Here is a 16,580-nt window from a genome sequence, read left to right on the forward strand (position 1 = left end):
TGTTCCTAAGTATTTTCTATTTTGATGCTATTGTGAATAAGATTTTCTTAATTTCGTTTTTGGATTGTTCATTCCAAGTATATAGAGATATAACTGATTTTGTATATTGATCTTGTATCTGCAAACTTGCTGTACTGATTTATTAGTTCTAATGGGTTTTTAGTGAATTTTTTTTAGGGTTGCCTATATACAAGATTATGTCATATATAGTCCCACTTCTTCCTTTCTAATCTGGGAGACTTTTATTTCTTTTTCTTGCCTAGAACCTAGAGGTTAGTACCTTTAGTATACTGCTGAGTAAAAGTGTCAAGAGCAGACATCCTTGTCTTGTTCCTAATCTTAGAGAAAAAGCATCCATTAAGTATAATGTTAGCTCTGGGTTTTTCATAGATGAACTTTATCTGGTTGAAGAAATGCCCTTCTATTACTAGTGTGTTTTTTGTTTTGAAAAGGGGTTGGATTTTGTTAAATGTTTTTGCATCTATGCACAAGATCATGTGATTAAAAACAAAATTCTAGGGCTGGCCTGGTGGCTCAGGTGGTTGGAGCTCCGTGCTCCTAACTCTGAAGGCTGTCGGTTCGATTCCCACATGGGCCAGTGGGTTCTCAACCACAAGGCTGCCTGCCGGTTTGATTCCACGACTCCCGCAAGGGATGGTGGGCTGCACCCCCTGCAACTAACAACAGCAACTGGACCTGGAGCTGAACTGCACCCTCCACAACTAACATTGAAAGGACAACAACTTGACTTGGAAAAAGCCCTGGAAGTACAAACTGTTCCCCAATAAAGTCCTGTTCCCCTTCCCCAATAAAATCTTTTTTTTTAAAAAAAAAATTCTACTGATGTAATGCATTAATTACATCAGTTGATTTTCAGATGTTAACCCAATCTTGCATTCTGGGAATAAATCCTACTTGGTCAGGGTGTATAATTCTTTTTATATGTTGATAGATTTGTTTTGCTAGTATTTTGCTGACGATTTTTGCATTCATATTCATAAGAGATAATGGTCTGTAGTTTTCTTATCATGTCTTTGGTTTTGGTTATCTAGGTACTATTGGCCTAATAGAATGAGATGGGAAGTATTCCCTCTAATTTTTTTTGGAAGAGTTTGTGAAGAATTGGTATTAATTTCTTAAAAGTTTGGTAGGATTCAGTGGTAACTTCTTCTGGGCCTAGGGTTTTCTTTGTGGGTAGTTTTTCTTTGTTACTACTAATTCAATCTCTTCACTTGTTATAGGTCTATTCAGGTTGTAAATTTCTTGAGTCAGTTCATGTCTTTCTAGGAATTTGTCCATTTCATCTGTCTAATCTGTTCACATATAACTATTCATTGTATTCTTTTATAATCTTTTTTATTTATGTAAGGTTAGTAGCAATGTACCTCTTTTACTTCTAATTCTAGTATATTCTCTATTCTAATGTATTATTTTTTTCTTGGTCTAACTAAATGTCAATTTTGTTGATTTTTTTCAAAAAACCAACTTCTGGTTTTATTGCTTTTTGTCTCTTGTGTATCTAGTCTCTATTTCATTCTGGTCATTTCCACCCTAATCTTTATTTTCCTCCTTCTGCTTATTTTACCTTTAGTTTTCTCCTGTTTTCCAGTGTCTTAAGGTGAAATGTTGTTCATTTGAGATCGTTCTTCTTAATGTGGTCATTTACAGCTATATTTCTCTGTAAGCACTACTTTAGATACATCCCATAACTCTTGGTATGTTGTCCTCTCACTCACATAAAAGTATTTTCTTAATTCTTTTTGATTTCCTCTATGACTCACTGGTTATCTAGGAATACATTATTTAATTTCTACATATTTGTGAGTTTCCCAAAGTTTCCTTGTTATTTCTAATTTGACTGCATTGTGATCAGAGAACATACTTTGTATTATATCTGTCCTTTTATTAAATTTGTTGAGGTTTATTTTATGGCCTCGTCTATGGTCTATCCTGGAGAACATTCCATGTGTGCTTGAGAAGAATGTATACTATTGTTGTTATTGGGTAGAATGTTTTATATGTCTGTTAAAACAAGTTGGCTTATAGTAGTCTTTAAGTCTTCTATTGTGTTGTTAGTTTTATGTCTAGTTGTTCTATTATAGAAAATGGGGTATACCTGATACCAAAACCAAAGACACTACAAAAGAAAGAAAGAGAGAGAGAGAGAGAATATTATGGGCCAATATCCCTGATGAACATAGATGCAAAAATCCTCAACAATATATTAGCAAACCAAAGTCAACAATACGTTAACACGTTGCGTATGGATCACGAGAATCTTCATTTTTTTCTGAGCCATGCGTTAAGGACGGATAATGAGAATTCTCGTTTTACTGTTGACTCTTTTTACTTTGCATATTTTATTGAATTATTTGTGTTTCGTTAATATCTAACGGGCACTGCTTTCACCACCCGGATCCGGAGACAGGAGGGATTACTAACATCATAGGTGAGTAAATCCTAAAAAATTCCATAGAAAAATAATAAATGACATAGAAGCATTTACGCTGTAAAGAGAAGAGTGCATTTTAAAGTAGTTTCTTTTAAAAACCTGCCGGAACAGAGGGGTATGAGGGATTTAAACCCAGCTGTACACAACGTGTTAAAAAGATTATACGAGTACACCATCTTCAAGTGAGATTTATTCCTGGTATGCAAGGTTGGTTCAAGATCCACAAATCAATGTGATACACTACATAAACAAAATGAAGGATAAAAACCACATGATCATATCAATAGATGCAGAAAAAGGATCCAACACAATCCAATATCCATTTATGATAAAAACTCTCAGCAAAGCAAGGACAGAAGAGCATATCTCTACATAATAAAGGCTATATGTGACAAACCCACAGCTAACATCATACTCAAAAGTTAAAAGCTGAAAACTTTTTAAGATCAGGAACAAGACAAGGATGTCCACTTTCACCACGTTTATTCAACATAGTATTAGAAGTCCTAACCACAGCAAGCAGACATGGAAAAAAAAAAGACATCTAAATTAAAAAGAAGTAAAACTCATTAATTGCAGATGACATGATACTATACATAGAGAACCCTAAAGATACCATCAAAAAACTATTATAACTAATAAATGGATTCAGCAAAGTAGCAGGATACAAAATTAACATTCAGAAATTGGCTGCATTTTTATACGCCAGTAATGAACTATCAAAAAGAGAAATTAAGAAGCCAATCCCATTTACAATTGCATCAAAATAAATAAAATGACTAGGAAAAATTTTAACCAAGGAAGTAAAAGACCTGTACTCAAAAACTGTAAGACACTAAAGAAAGAAACTGAAGAAGATACAAATAAATGGTAGCACATACCATGCTCAAGGATAGGAAGAATTAACATCATTAAAATGTCTATATTACCCAAAGCAATTTATAGATTCAATGCAATTCCTAACAAAATGCCAATGGCATTTTTTTCCAAAAAATTAAAACAAATAATCCTAAAATTTATATGGAACCACAAAAGATCCCGATTAGCCAAAGCAATCTTGAGAAAAAAAAAAAAAAGTCGAAGGTATCACACTACCTGATGTCAAACTATACTACAAGCCATAGTAATCAAAACAGCATGGTTCTAGCAGAAAAACAGACACAAAGATCAATGGAACAGAATACAGAGCCCAGAAATAAACCCATGCTTATATGGTCAATTAATCTATGACAAAAAAGGCAAGAATATACAATGGTAAAGACAGTCTCTTTGATAAAAGGTGTTGGGAAAACTGGACAAACACATGCAAAACTAATGAAACTGGAACACTTTCTCACTTTCTTACACTCACAGGAATAAACTCAAAGTGGATTAAAGACTTAAATGTAAGAGCTGAAACCAAAAAATTCAAACCATAAAACGGATAAAACAAAGGCAGTAAACCCTTTGACATCACTCTTAGTAACATTTTTTTTTGATCTGTCTCCTCAGGTATGGAAACAAAAGAAAAAATAAACAAATGAGACTACATCAAACTAAGTTTTTGCACAGAGAAGAGAACCATCAACAAAATGAAAAGACAACCTACTGAATGGAAGAAGATAATCGCCAATTATACATCTGAAAAGGGGTTAATATCCAAAATATATAAGGAACGCTTCTCATACAATTTAAGATGGAAAAAATAAACCAAGTAAATAATGGGCAGAAGACCTGAATAGACGTTTCTTCAGAGGACATACAGATAGCCAACAGACATTTTAAAAGATGCTCAACATTGCTAATCATCAGGGAAATGCAAATTAAAACCACAATGAGGTATCACCTCGTACCTGTCAGAATGGCTATCATCAATAAATCAACAAACATCAAGTGTTGGTGAGGTTATGAAGAAAAGGGAACCCTCATGCACTGTTTGTGGGATTGTAAGTTGGTGTAGTCACTATGGAAAACCATATGGAGATTCCACAAAAAAATTAAAAATAGTACTACCTTATGACCCAGCAATTCTACTTCTGGGTATTTAGCTGAAGAAATCCAAAACACTAGTTTGAAAAATATAAGCATCCCTACATTCACTGCAGCGTTCTTTACAACAGCCACAATATGGAAGCAACTTAAATACCCATCAATACATTTAATAAAGAAGAGGTGGTACATGTATACAATGGAATATTACTCAGCCATAAAAAAAAAAAATGAAATCTTGCCATTTGCGACAACACATATGGACCTAGAGGATATTATGCTAAGTGAAGTAAGTCAGAGAAAGAAAAATGTCATATGATTTCACTTATATGTGGAATCTAAAAAACAAAATAAATGAACAAACAAAACAGAAGCAAACACATAGATAACAGAGAACAAATTGATGGTTTGTGAGAGGGAAGGGAGGTTGGGGGAAGGGTGAAAAAGGGGTAGGGATTAAGCTGTACAAATTGCCAGTTAAAACAGTCACAGGATGTAAACTATAGCACAGGGAATATAGTCAATGATACTGTAATAATTATGTATGGTGTCGGATGCATAGTGGACATATCAGGATGATCATTTTGTAAATTATATAAATGTTTAATCACTATGTTTTACCCCTGAAACTAATGTATTGTATGTGAACTATAATTGAAAATTTTTTTTTAATGAAAATGGGCTATACAGTCTCCACCTATTATTGTTGAATTTTCTTCAGTTCCATCAGTTTGTGCTTCATAAATTTTGGTGCTCTGTTATTAGGTGCACATATATTTATAATTTTCATATTTTCCTGATGGATTGACCCCTTTATCATTATATATATAAAATGTCCCCACTGTATCTCTAATAACATTTTTCATTTTAAAGTCTATTTACAGTTATGTTGTTGCTGACATGTAGTTAAGCCTATGACAGTTGCATCTGTATGGAACATGCACAGACTTTCTGTCTTGTCATTATTCCCTAAAATACAGTATAACAATGATTTACATAGCATTTACATTGTATTAGGTATTATACATAATCTAGAGATGATTTAAAGTATAAAGAGGACATGTGTAGGTTATATGCAAATACTATGTCATCTTATATGAGAGACTTAAAGAGTCTCAAATTTTGGTATCAGCAGGGAGTCCTGTAACCAATACCCTGTGGATACTGAGGGATGACTGTACATGCTAAAAAGTAGCAACCTCTTTTTGAAGTCAAAAGAGGTGCTATGTGTTCAACAGACATGCAAAATAAAATATCTTAAATTAACATGTATAAAAGTTATTTTATAAATATAATTACATAACCATAAAAGGAAAGAGATGAATCCATGAAAATGCCTAGTAGACATAACTGAAATCATTTTTTTTTGTTTTTAAAGAGGATAGTTTATTAGAGGCAGGAGAAGAGGTTGCAGCTCCCGAGCGGGAGGGGGTCCCGAATCGGAGTTCCCCCTGAAATCATTTTAACAGTATAAAAATGAAACAAATTCAAACATTTTACTAAAAAATATTTGAAAATCATATGCTAAAAATATAATTGAATTAATCCTACTCACTCAGAATGATTGTAAGTAACCATATCATAGAATCAAAAGCATAAAAAATATAGAAGATGGAACTTTTATCTTTTTAGCACTAATATTTATCTAATAAGGACAAGTTTCATTTAAAAGGAATGGAATCTTTCCTTTAGTTAATTTTATTATCATTTTGTTTCTTTCTTCAAGCAAACAGTTAAATGACTCCCAGTTATAAAGCTAGGCTAACATCATAATAGTTTTTACCAAGGTAACGTTTATGGAGCTTTCAATTAAAAAAAGAAAACACATTTATTCAATAGGAAAAAGAATCATTTTATTAACCTCACTGTAACATTCAGAAAGGATTAAAAAACACACACATTTTCTTGGGACACAAAACTGTACCAAAAGGATTTCCTTACAAAGTAACTTCACAGACCAATACGACTGGACTTACACAAAGACATATGTGTGTACTGACATATGTTAGCTTGAATTAATACACAATTCAAATGTTTTTGAAGCAACCTTCTAACAGACTGTAATTGCATTAATGTGGAAGTATACAACTTCTTTAACCCTTTAAAAATAGTAATAAAAAAATTATAAAGTAATGTAAATGTAGAATTAAGGCTGAGACTATGTAATCTAATATTCATATAGTCAAACAATACTTATAAAAATTGATGCTGCTGCATATTTTATATATATACAGAATAAGTCTTTAGAAATTTAAAATGCTACTGCTGTCACAAGTTCACTCATCAATTTAATATTTTCCCATGTATTTTAACATTTGAATTCCCAGATACCTGTGCTTTTTCTTTTATTTTGACTTCTTCATTAAGAATTTCCTCACATATTTACAATTAAATACCTAACCTCTGGAACTTTCCTTAGACACAACACACAAAACAGTTTTGTTAAATAAGTTCACACAATAGTAGTAAAAAGGTTTGTTTCCAAGAAATAGTTCTAGCATATCCATAATAATCATAATGAAAAATAGTACATACGGTTTTCTTCAGGATTAATAAATGCTATGTGCCAGTTTTACAGTCACTGCCATATTTGCACATTTTCCTCTGACACATTTGCAAGATAATGAGTGATAAGCAAACGGCATGACAACTGGAATAGTTACAGTAAATCCATTTTATCCAGTGAGATTCATATAATTGAATGGTTGCCCCCAGTCCCATCTGGATTGACATGGAAATGAATGCCCATGTTCCTGTATCATCCCCAGAAATATTCAGTCTGGTAAAAGTCACTTCTTGGTCTTCTGAAACAGAGCTGCAGAAGGCAGGGCATTCTTACTGAGACCAATGGTCCCCTCCCTCTTCTCTGTCAACTTTCACACATCGGTTTTGGTTATAGTCCTGGTCATAGTGGGAAAAAAACATAATAAAATATATGTGTCAAACTTTTCCTTTCTCAAAGTCCCTCATCAGACCTGTATGGTGAAATATCCAATGGAATTATGTTCCATTAATTATGATAATTCTCAGTATAAACAGATTTAATCAAATCCTTGCATATAATCAGTTCTTTCACATGTATGCCCCCACCCAATAAAAAAACAGAAAGCCTCAAAATAAAAGCAGTAAACATATGTAGAAAAAGGGGTAAGTAATTTGTATCACAGTTCTTTAAAATGGTATATTTCAGACCCCATATCTGAAGAGTTTCATTTACTTTTTCCCATTTTCCTTTGAAAAATTAATAGGATTTATAATGCTTATTACAAAAATGTTATAAAATAAAGGCAAGCGAAAGAAAAACATTTAAAAATATCCATAATTCCATTCACATGGAGATGAACATAGTGAATACCTTGGTATATCTACGCAAGTATTTTTACTCATATATATCTAAATACTTTATTTCTAATCATAGTTCCCTGAACTTCCATCTCCAAATAGAAAATGCACATTTTTGATAAAGAGCTAACTGTAATCTTTATAAGTAGAAAATGAATTAGAAAATTGAAGTCTCTATTGAAGAAAATGAGTCTACTGTGTAGTATCACGCATTGCTAAGCATATTTTGTTGACCTTAAGATCCACATGTTTTTCCACATTTAACATCTGTGAAACCTACCTTTTAATGTCATGAGTTAATTTGTAGTTTTTCTTTAAAATGTTTCATGAACTAATGGTGTTTCTTATAATTAATGACATCTTAGAGTTGATGAAATATGGTTATGTAATCTCTATGAAAGCTTACAATAAATATATATGTATGTAATATATATATAATATAAACAAAAACATATAAGTATACATGCACGCATATATTACGTTGCTATTTCCTACTGTTAAATTTATTCGTTTGTATAGATAAAATATACCATTATTTCAGTACTGTTAAGATACTTTAATTTCAAATGCTCTAGTGTTTTTGAGATAGTGTGCGGATTAGTAGTTCAAGATTCATGGAATATAGGCAGAGATTGGGAATGAGGAAATTACTAATTAAACAGTAATTTAAACTTTAAATAGAAAGTAAGAGATTTACATTTTAAATGAAAATTTAAAGTGACTTTAAATTTCCCGAAAATAAACAGGATGCAAAAGGGGAGGAAGCCATAGGCTAGACTATACCAAATTTTCAACCTAAAACTTCTCACACTGACAACACAAAGCTCAACAATGGGTAACTTTTTGGTAACTTGTTTTGTGTGTACCAAAATCTGCATTAACAATATCGTTCTCTTTGTTTTCTGAAAACATTTACACTCTTCCACCTTTCCTTGATATTGTAAAATTTTATTATGAATTATCTTGGGGCCTCTTTTGTCTGTCATTGTGCTGGGCATTCAAGGGGCCCTTTCATTAACCCTGGGAAATTCTCTTCCACATATTTTTTCTTCATTTTCTTCTTTCTAGAACTTCTAATAGTCTGAATTGGTTCTCCAAGTCTCCTCCTTTGTCTTCACAAATATTTTCTATTTTCTTGGAAAGTTTCTTTGATTTTAGTGTTTTGAATTTTTTATTTCAGGAACAGTATTTGTAATCTGTAATCTTGTCCTGTCTGTATGTTCTTCCTAATACCCTCTCAGTTTCATAAACGTAACTTCCGTAATCCAATTAAGACTTATGAACTTTGAAAAGAATTTGGTTGAATTATCTTCTAGGGTTGGTTTTGCTAATTATATTGGATTTTCTCTCACATGTTGTTGATCCCCCTTCCCCACATGCATGCATGATTCTTGGTTGTACAATTAAATTTAAGAAAGAGGACTGTGTTGCTGACCTGGATTTATTCTACTGTTACAAAAACAGAACGATTTTCCCATCAAGTCTACTCTCTGAGTGGAAATTTTAAGTGGGACAGGAGATTTTAAGTAATTTTAAGAGCAGGGTCAGTGGGCCAGCAGGCTTTGCTTTAAGTGTGTGGCTGGAGAGCCAAATATCAGCTTCCTAGATATCAGCATTAGACAAAACTTTAGGGTGCCACTAACTATACCTGAAGCTAATAATATATCAACATTTAAGTAACTAATTGTCATTGTTATCTAATTCCATGTGGGAGTTGTAATGCCTAGAAACAAGGGAACAAAGCTTTCAAAGTTTTGCTTTGAAAATTTGGTATATTTGAGCTGTGGTTTCCTCATCTTTTCCAGTTTGCTCTCATCCCTCTTCATTCGGGCAGGACTTCTCTGAGTCTACTGTCTCTGGGTTCCACCTGGCAGACTGTCTGCCACTGTCTCTAGACTATTTCCCAGTCCCTCCTCCTTTAATATATTCTAGCCTTGTTTCTATCCTGTTATCCCCAGAAAACGTCATTCAAATGTGAAGGCAGAATTAAGACATTTTCAGACATGCAAGGACTCCAAGTTTCTTTGTACACATTTCCTAAGAAAGTTATGAGAGAAAGACAAGGAATCCAAGACACAGTGGATTCAACCCAACAGAGTAGCCAAGAAAGACCCAAGAGGCCTACAGTAGTTACTAGTCACTGGAGCAGGAGGAAGAGTATGTGATCAAAATAATTAGTGAAATGAAAAAGAAATGAAATTAGGAACTCCAGAAAAATTAACAACATTTAAGAAACAGTCTGAATAAGAATTGGATTAAAATTTAACATGATTTTAAGCTGATACAGTATGGTAGATTTATTTGATCCTTATGTTTGGAACACTGGTGACCTAGAACCTTACAGAGAAGGAAATGTAATCCTAGCACACAACTCTGCCTAGCACTAAATATTTACATAGCCATTATAATGCCTGTGGTTTATTGCTTTCTACGTATGGAAAAAACACGGAAGACAAGGTTGTGGTGATGGAGAAACTGACCTACGATGGTTCCCTGCCACGTGGAACTGACCTAAAATGGTGGCCCGAGTGGAGAGAGAAGTCCCCAGCCTAAGCCCCAGCCCACTTCCGCATAGCCCCCTCCAAGCCACACCTTGAGCCAATCATCAGACGACACCAACCCCTTCCCCAACTCAAGGAAGTCCCCAACCCATAAAAACCTGCTCAAAACCTTGCTAGGGGCTCAGTCTTTTGGGAAGGATCCCGCTGAGCCCTCTGGCGTAATAAAGCTGACTCTCCTAACTCTCTGAATGCCACTTGGCTTCTTTCCGGTCGTGGTATCCGTAACATGCGTTGCAGGATAGAGTATAACTAAATAATCACGCTAGAGAAAAAAATTCTAAAATAATTCAGAACAACTCAGTCCAAACGTCATTAGGTGGGCCAGGCAAGACAGACCTCCACACTAAGGGGTTGGGTGAACTGTACTGTCTGAAAGCTGATAAAACCAGACAGACGTGTACGTGTGTGTGTGTGTGTGTGTGTGTGTGTGTGTGTGTGTGTAAAAAATGTATGCAACAACAGAATAAAACTAGAGTTAAAATAAAATAAAGGTTGCCTGCAGGGAATGGGATATGGTGAGGATGCACAGGATACAACATATCATCATCATAAGCTCTTTCTATACGATGCTGTCCAATCTGGTAGCCACGACCAAGTGTGGCTCCAGAACACTTGCAATGTAGCTAGCCCTAATATAGACTTGCTGTCTTCAGAATTTCGAAGACTTTATATGAAAAAAAAATTTAATACCTCATTAATAATTTTTCATGCTGTTTACATGTTATAATGATAATATTCTGTATAGTGGATTCAATAAAATCTATTATTAAAATTAATCTCACTGTTACTTTTTCAATATGGCTCCTAGAAAATTTTAATTTGCTTATGTGGCTCACTTTACAGTACAACACAAGCTTTACCATTTGATTTATAAACATGTATGACTTTGTAAATGATAGTAATAATACTAACAACATAATGATAAACTGAAAAATTAACTTTAACCCATGCCCGGCTCTGAACTGCTACAAAATATTAATTAGTAAGATCCACATCAGTGACATCTGTAGTAGTGCTGTTGTAAGGTCTTGGGCCACTGTGTAACCTTCAATTATATGTACTTTAAAACTGCTCAGCAGGAATTTCTTCACTGGTCTCTTAAGAAAACTGGAAAATCCTCTCCATCTTTAATAAAACACTTCTTTAAAAATTATGGCAAGACTACATAAAAAAGCTTCAGTAATTATAACATTCTGTCCAATCTGTCACGTTTTTCCCCTCCTGCAGTATTTTAGAGTATACCCCAGACATCAAGTCACTTAACAGATGAATACCTCAGTACGTATTTCTAACTATATATGTGTATTTATTTTAATGTAAGTACTACGATGTTATACACACAATTAATTTCTTAATATATCTAATACCCAGATGATATTAAAATTCCTCCAAATTTTTTAAAAGTTGTCATTTTAAAGATTCAAATCCGGATCCAAAAAAGGTTTACACACTGCATTTGATGGTTACACCTTTCAATCATTTTTATTCTACAACCGTTTATCCTTCTCCCTATCCTTCTTTTATGTCATTGATTTATTAACAAAGCCAATCATTTTTCCTATACAAAGTCTTGACATTTTGGATTTGGCTGATTGTTTCCTAATGACATCATTTAACTCATCCCTAAATTCTCCTTATTTCCTGTACACTTGGTTAAATTGAGCCCTTCTCAAATTTGTGAGAGATTTCAGCTCTAATTCCTAAGGTATCTATGCAAAGTATAGATGTAATGCATTAACCTCCTTCTTATGTATCTAGAATGTTACCAGCTATATACTATCCTAGGAAAAATAGTCACTTAGTTTTCCGCAGGGCTTAATTCTTCTACAGACTCCCAGTTGAGGAAGGCTGACTAGAAGCTTCATTAGATTCAGGTTACTCCTACTGAATTACATTATAGCAAATGTCCTGCTTTTAGTGTTGCTAAGACTGATTAGTGGGTTGATGTTGCCACGCAGCAGCCCATCTGACTCCTTGTACCTGTCCCTAAAGAAAGGAGAGTCTGTGAGGCGGATCCTTTCAGGTACTTTGCTTCACCTTTGTGCTTGCACCTCATGTCTCCTTGTTTGGCTCCAGAAAGATGGCTGGTTAGCCAATGACAAGTAAGATTCCCCACGGGGGGTGGGGGGTGGCAACTCAAGCCTGGCGCAGTCGAGTTGGGGACCAACAGGAGAACCCACAGGGTTGTAGAGGGAGATCCTCTGCCTCTGTGGCTGCATTCCTTCCCACAACCTGCAGGGGAAGAGATTCAATGGTGTGCTCTGCATCTATTCATATGCATATAGGTTTTGTCCCTTGGGGAAGTATGTACATCCTGAGACTTATGGTTCAGCTGCCTACAGGCAAGGGTGATTGGCTTGAATCAGTTTTCTATTATGATGTATGGGATTCACAGATCTTGAGATTGACAAGCTTTATCACCTTTTCTTCCCCACCTAACTAATAAAAGCTAATGCTAGGTCCGATTAGGCACCCAGCCCAGTCCTTGAGGCTGCAGGTCTCTATGCCCCGTGCTTAAACTCTATTCATGGCTACTGTCTTTTCTTAACCCTGCGCTGCCCTTCTCGCTCCCCACAAACTGCTCCTCACAACCCTCCTCAGGCTGGACGTGACAGGTTTAGGTGTGTAAATTTGATCTTTCCATTAAGTTTCTTCATCATCTTTCTACCTAATCTTGGGTATCCATTGATTATATTATTGTCCAGATCTATCATTTTATCAGGGTAGAAAAATTCTGATGTGATTTTATCATGTAAAATAAATAAAATATCATTGTATTTTATTCTTACATAAAGAACTTTAAAAAGAACTTCTATAAAGAAGAATTTTTTCCAATTATTGGGTACCCTGAAAGATAGTTCATATAAGACAGAACACATGTCTTTTCTAGATGAATACATCAATTTTTACAGTAATGAGCCAGTGCCCTAACAACCGCCACTGATGATCAGTAAGGATTTTCTTGCATCATTTTGAACTTAATTTTAAAAATTATCTGTTTAAATCCACTGCAAATACTTGTCCTGATGCTAAACTGTCCCAATACACATTCAATGGTCAACTTAATAGTTTCTGTATACTGTATAAACAGAACTCATTTACATGCCCAGTGTGTGGAAACACCTCATACTGATGACTACTGTATTCTTATAATCTCATTATCATTTCAGTAGTTCTTTTCCTTAATAATTTACTTTAAAGGCAGCTATTCCAACACACTGTTCCCTCCTGCTAGCAGCTAATGTTAAGTACTGTGTTTCCCCGAAAATAAGACCTAGCCGGACCATCAGCTCTAACGCGTCATTTGGAGCAAAAATTAATATAAGACTTGGTGTTATGTTATGTTATATATTATATTATACCCAGTCTTATATAAGACCCAGTATATTATATTACATTATATTATATTATACCTGGTCCTATAGTATATTAAAATAAGACCATGTCTTATATTAATTTTTGCTCCAAAAGACGCATTAGAGCTGATGGTCCGGCTAGGTCTTATTTTCAGGGAAGCACGGTACTTAAGAGATGTCAATGGACTTAGAACATAAAGAATTTTATCCTACAATTTTTTGGAACATGATTTTAAAGGGGGAGGGGACATAATTTGGCTTCCAGCTACCTCTCCAACCACATCTTGGAACTCTCTCCCTCTTGCCCACCATGAGGCTACAACACAAGCATCACAAGCATCTTTAGCTACACAAGCATCTTCTTTTCAGTTGCTCAAACATGTCACACTTATTTTTCACAGAGCTTTCACATCTATTTTCCCTAACTGAAACCAATTCCTATATGGCTGGTTTCTTCTCATCCTTCACTTCTCTGCTAAAATGCATCTTTCTGGACAACCAATATAGTTACCCCATTATTTTATATCACTTCATCCTTTTTCTTTCACAGAAATTAACAATAACATGTTTAGATTAGATAATAAAATTAACATGTTTATATACAGAAAAATTTTTACTTCTTTGAATTGTACAATCCTTCTGCACAGGATTGTAGAGCGCCGTGGGGGCGGGGGGGGGGGGGCAAGAACCATCCCACTTTTACTCACCCAGCAACATATAGCACAAAATGAGCATTTAAACAGTTACTGTATAAATGTAGACTATGTAGATGGACAGGGTACGGAATATACCAATTGCAAACATCACAGTCTCAAAGGAACTCTCCTAATGTCAATGTGAGACACTTAACAGGCCAAGTCTATATTTAAACCTTTTGAGATAATGTGCAAGAAACCCTAGTACCATGGTATGCTTCTGTGTGATGGCCTTCTTAATATCTAATCTAAAAAGGAAAGTTTTCTTACCATGGAGTTAGGTGAACAACAGACAGCTTTGTTGCTTTTTTGGTGAGCTATCTAAATGGTAAACCAAACATTATAAGCAATTTTAAAATAGGTAATGTACAAATGGTTTTGCATATTCTATACTTATCAAGTTGCTGATCCAATGAAGCAGGATACAGTGTGTTCATAAGATAAAAAAACAACAGAAAAGCAATTTAAACCTTAACAATAACTTTTAACGTAACATAAAAATAAATTATTAATGTTTCCAAATAATTAGCAAAAATCATTTATTATCCTAGGAGAATATGATTATGTCTTCCTTCACTATCCATCACTTAAATTAAAAAACAAACAAAAAACAATAACAACAAAAATACACCCATTCTGGCTCAAGGGGGAAATTAGAAATAAAACTCATGCTATTTTTTTGAAGTATGATGAGCCAGGAGCTTTGATAAACTAACCAATGATAAAACTCAGGTCATAAACAGACTCACCTATTTTGTCTTGTAGCTTCTCTTCTCATTCTTTTAGGAGGAATTGGACAATCTGTTATTTCAACCTTTGTTGGATGACGCAATGAATCATTACACTTATGTGTGGGAGTCATACCTGTAAAGATAAAAAATGTGGAAAATTAACTTTTAAAAGACTGGAATTAGAAAGCACAATTGGTAACCACAAGATTGCCACGGGGATACGAAAGTCAATTTGGGGAATGTAATCAACAATGTAAAGATTTTGTAGGGTATCTGATGGACACTTGTCTCATTAGAGAGACCACCTCAGGGATGATGTAGATGCCTGATCACTGCACTGTACACCTGAAGCTGAAGCTGAACAATAATGAATGTCAACTACAATTTTATATATATAGTTATAAGAAGTGGAGTACAGCATTAGGAATAGAGACAGTGGAAATGTAATGGCTGTATGTGATGTCAGAGGGGTAGTAGATGGGGGGTGGGAGGTTATCACTGTGTGAGGGATATAAATGATAAATGTTTAACTATTACATTGTTTTGTACACCTGAAACTAAAAAAAAGAAAAAAAGACTGGAATTATTATAAGCAAGTAAAGCAAATACATCTTAATTTATAGAAATAGAGTAAATAAATAACACCGAGTGAGTCTTACTACTCTTGCTGACAGAACAGTTTACAAACACCACATGACTTCAAGGTCAAGAGTGTCTGTTGATTTAAGTTCTGGATTATTCACATTCTTTCTTCTTGTAGTTGTACCTCTTTAATCATAAGTATTTACCTTCATGTAGAGAAAGTGGACATTAGAAAAAGTAAGCACATACCTAGTTTTTGTTCTATTAGTTTCAGATTTTTCTCTCGTTCATCAAGTTCTTGTTTTTTCTTCTTCATTTCAGGAGACTGAAGGTACTCTAATTGACTGTTAAGGTCCTTAAGCAGACTGTTCAACTTGTCTACAGCATTACGATACTGTTGAAGAAGATCTGCAAAGAAACCAAAGACATTTGAGTAAAACTACTGATATCATAAAAGTATTCTGTGAATGGGATCACTTGCTCAGTCAGTATTTACCTCTTGTTTGATATTCAGTATTCAATCTAATTCCACATAGACAAATTTAGGGAGTGCAAATGCACTAAATATACTACTGTAAGAAAATCACTGCTTCTAACAGATATGATGACCATTATTTTAAACATAGCCTTCAAAAACACACTTTTGACAAAAGACTTAAATTCTAAAAACCTTAATTATCCTTAAATTACTTGTCTAAAAATGTATTGCATAATTCAAAATTGAGACTATTTATAGCCTGCCTGTGTAATTTATTAGATACTAAATATTAAATACAGTGACTATACTCTAGTCCAGAGATCAGCAAACTACAACCCATGGACCAAAAATTTATACAGTTTTAAATGGTTATATTCTAAATGGTTGTAGTACCACACAAAGATGATCAATATTC

At 34.3% G+C, this 16,580-nt stretch overlaps 1 protein-coding gene across 2 annotated transcripts in view; it reads right to left on the reverse strand.

Moving 5' to 3' along the window:
- Positions 1-6,247: 6,247 nt before the first annotated feature.
- SMCHD1 (structural maintenance of chromosomes flexible hinge domain containing 1) overlaps positions 6,248-16,580 on the reverse strand; it is a 145,980-nt gene continuing 135,647 nt past the window's right edge. The window contains exons 46-49 of one of the 2 annotated variants that reach the window (XM_074340261.2): positions 15,937-16,095; positions 15,124-15,238; positions 12,361-12,555; positions 7,158-7,321 (exon numbers count right to left, since the gene is read on the reverse strand). In XM_074340261.2, the coding sequence (XP_074196362.1) occupies positions 7,297-7,321; positions 12,361-12,555; positions 15,124-15,238; positions 15,937-16,095 (494 nt within the window). In that variant the 3' untranslated portion in view covers positions 7,158-7,296. Of the gene's footprint in view, positions 7,322-12,360; positions 12,556-15,123; positions 15,239-15,936; positions 16,096-16,580 lie in introns of both variants that reach the window. The other variant, XM_019755744.3, reaches the window with a different exon arrangement.

Source organism: Rhinolophus sinicus, chromosome 4 (genome assembly GCF_057876585.1).
Source record: "Rhinolophus sinicus isolate RSI-liver-muscle chromosome 4, RSI-T2T, whole genome shotgun sequence".
Classification (NCBI taxonomy): Eukaryota; Metazoa; Chordata; class Mammalia; order Chiroptera; family Rhinolophidae; genus Rhinolophus; species Rhinolophus sinicus.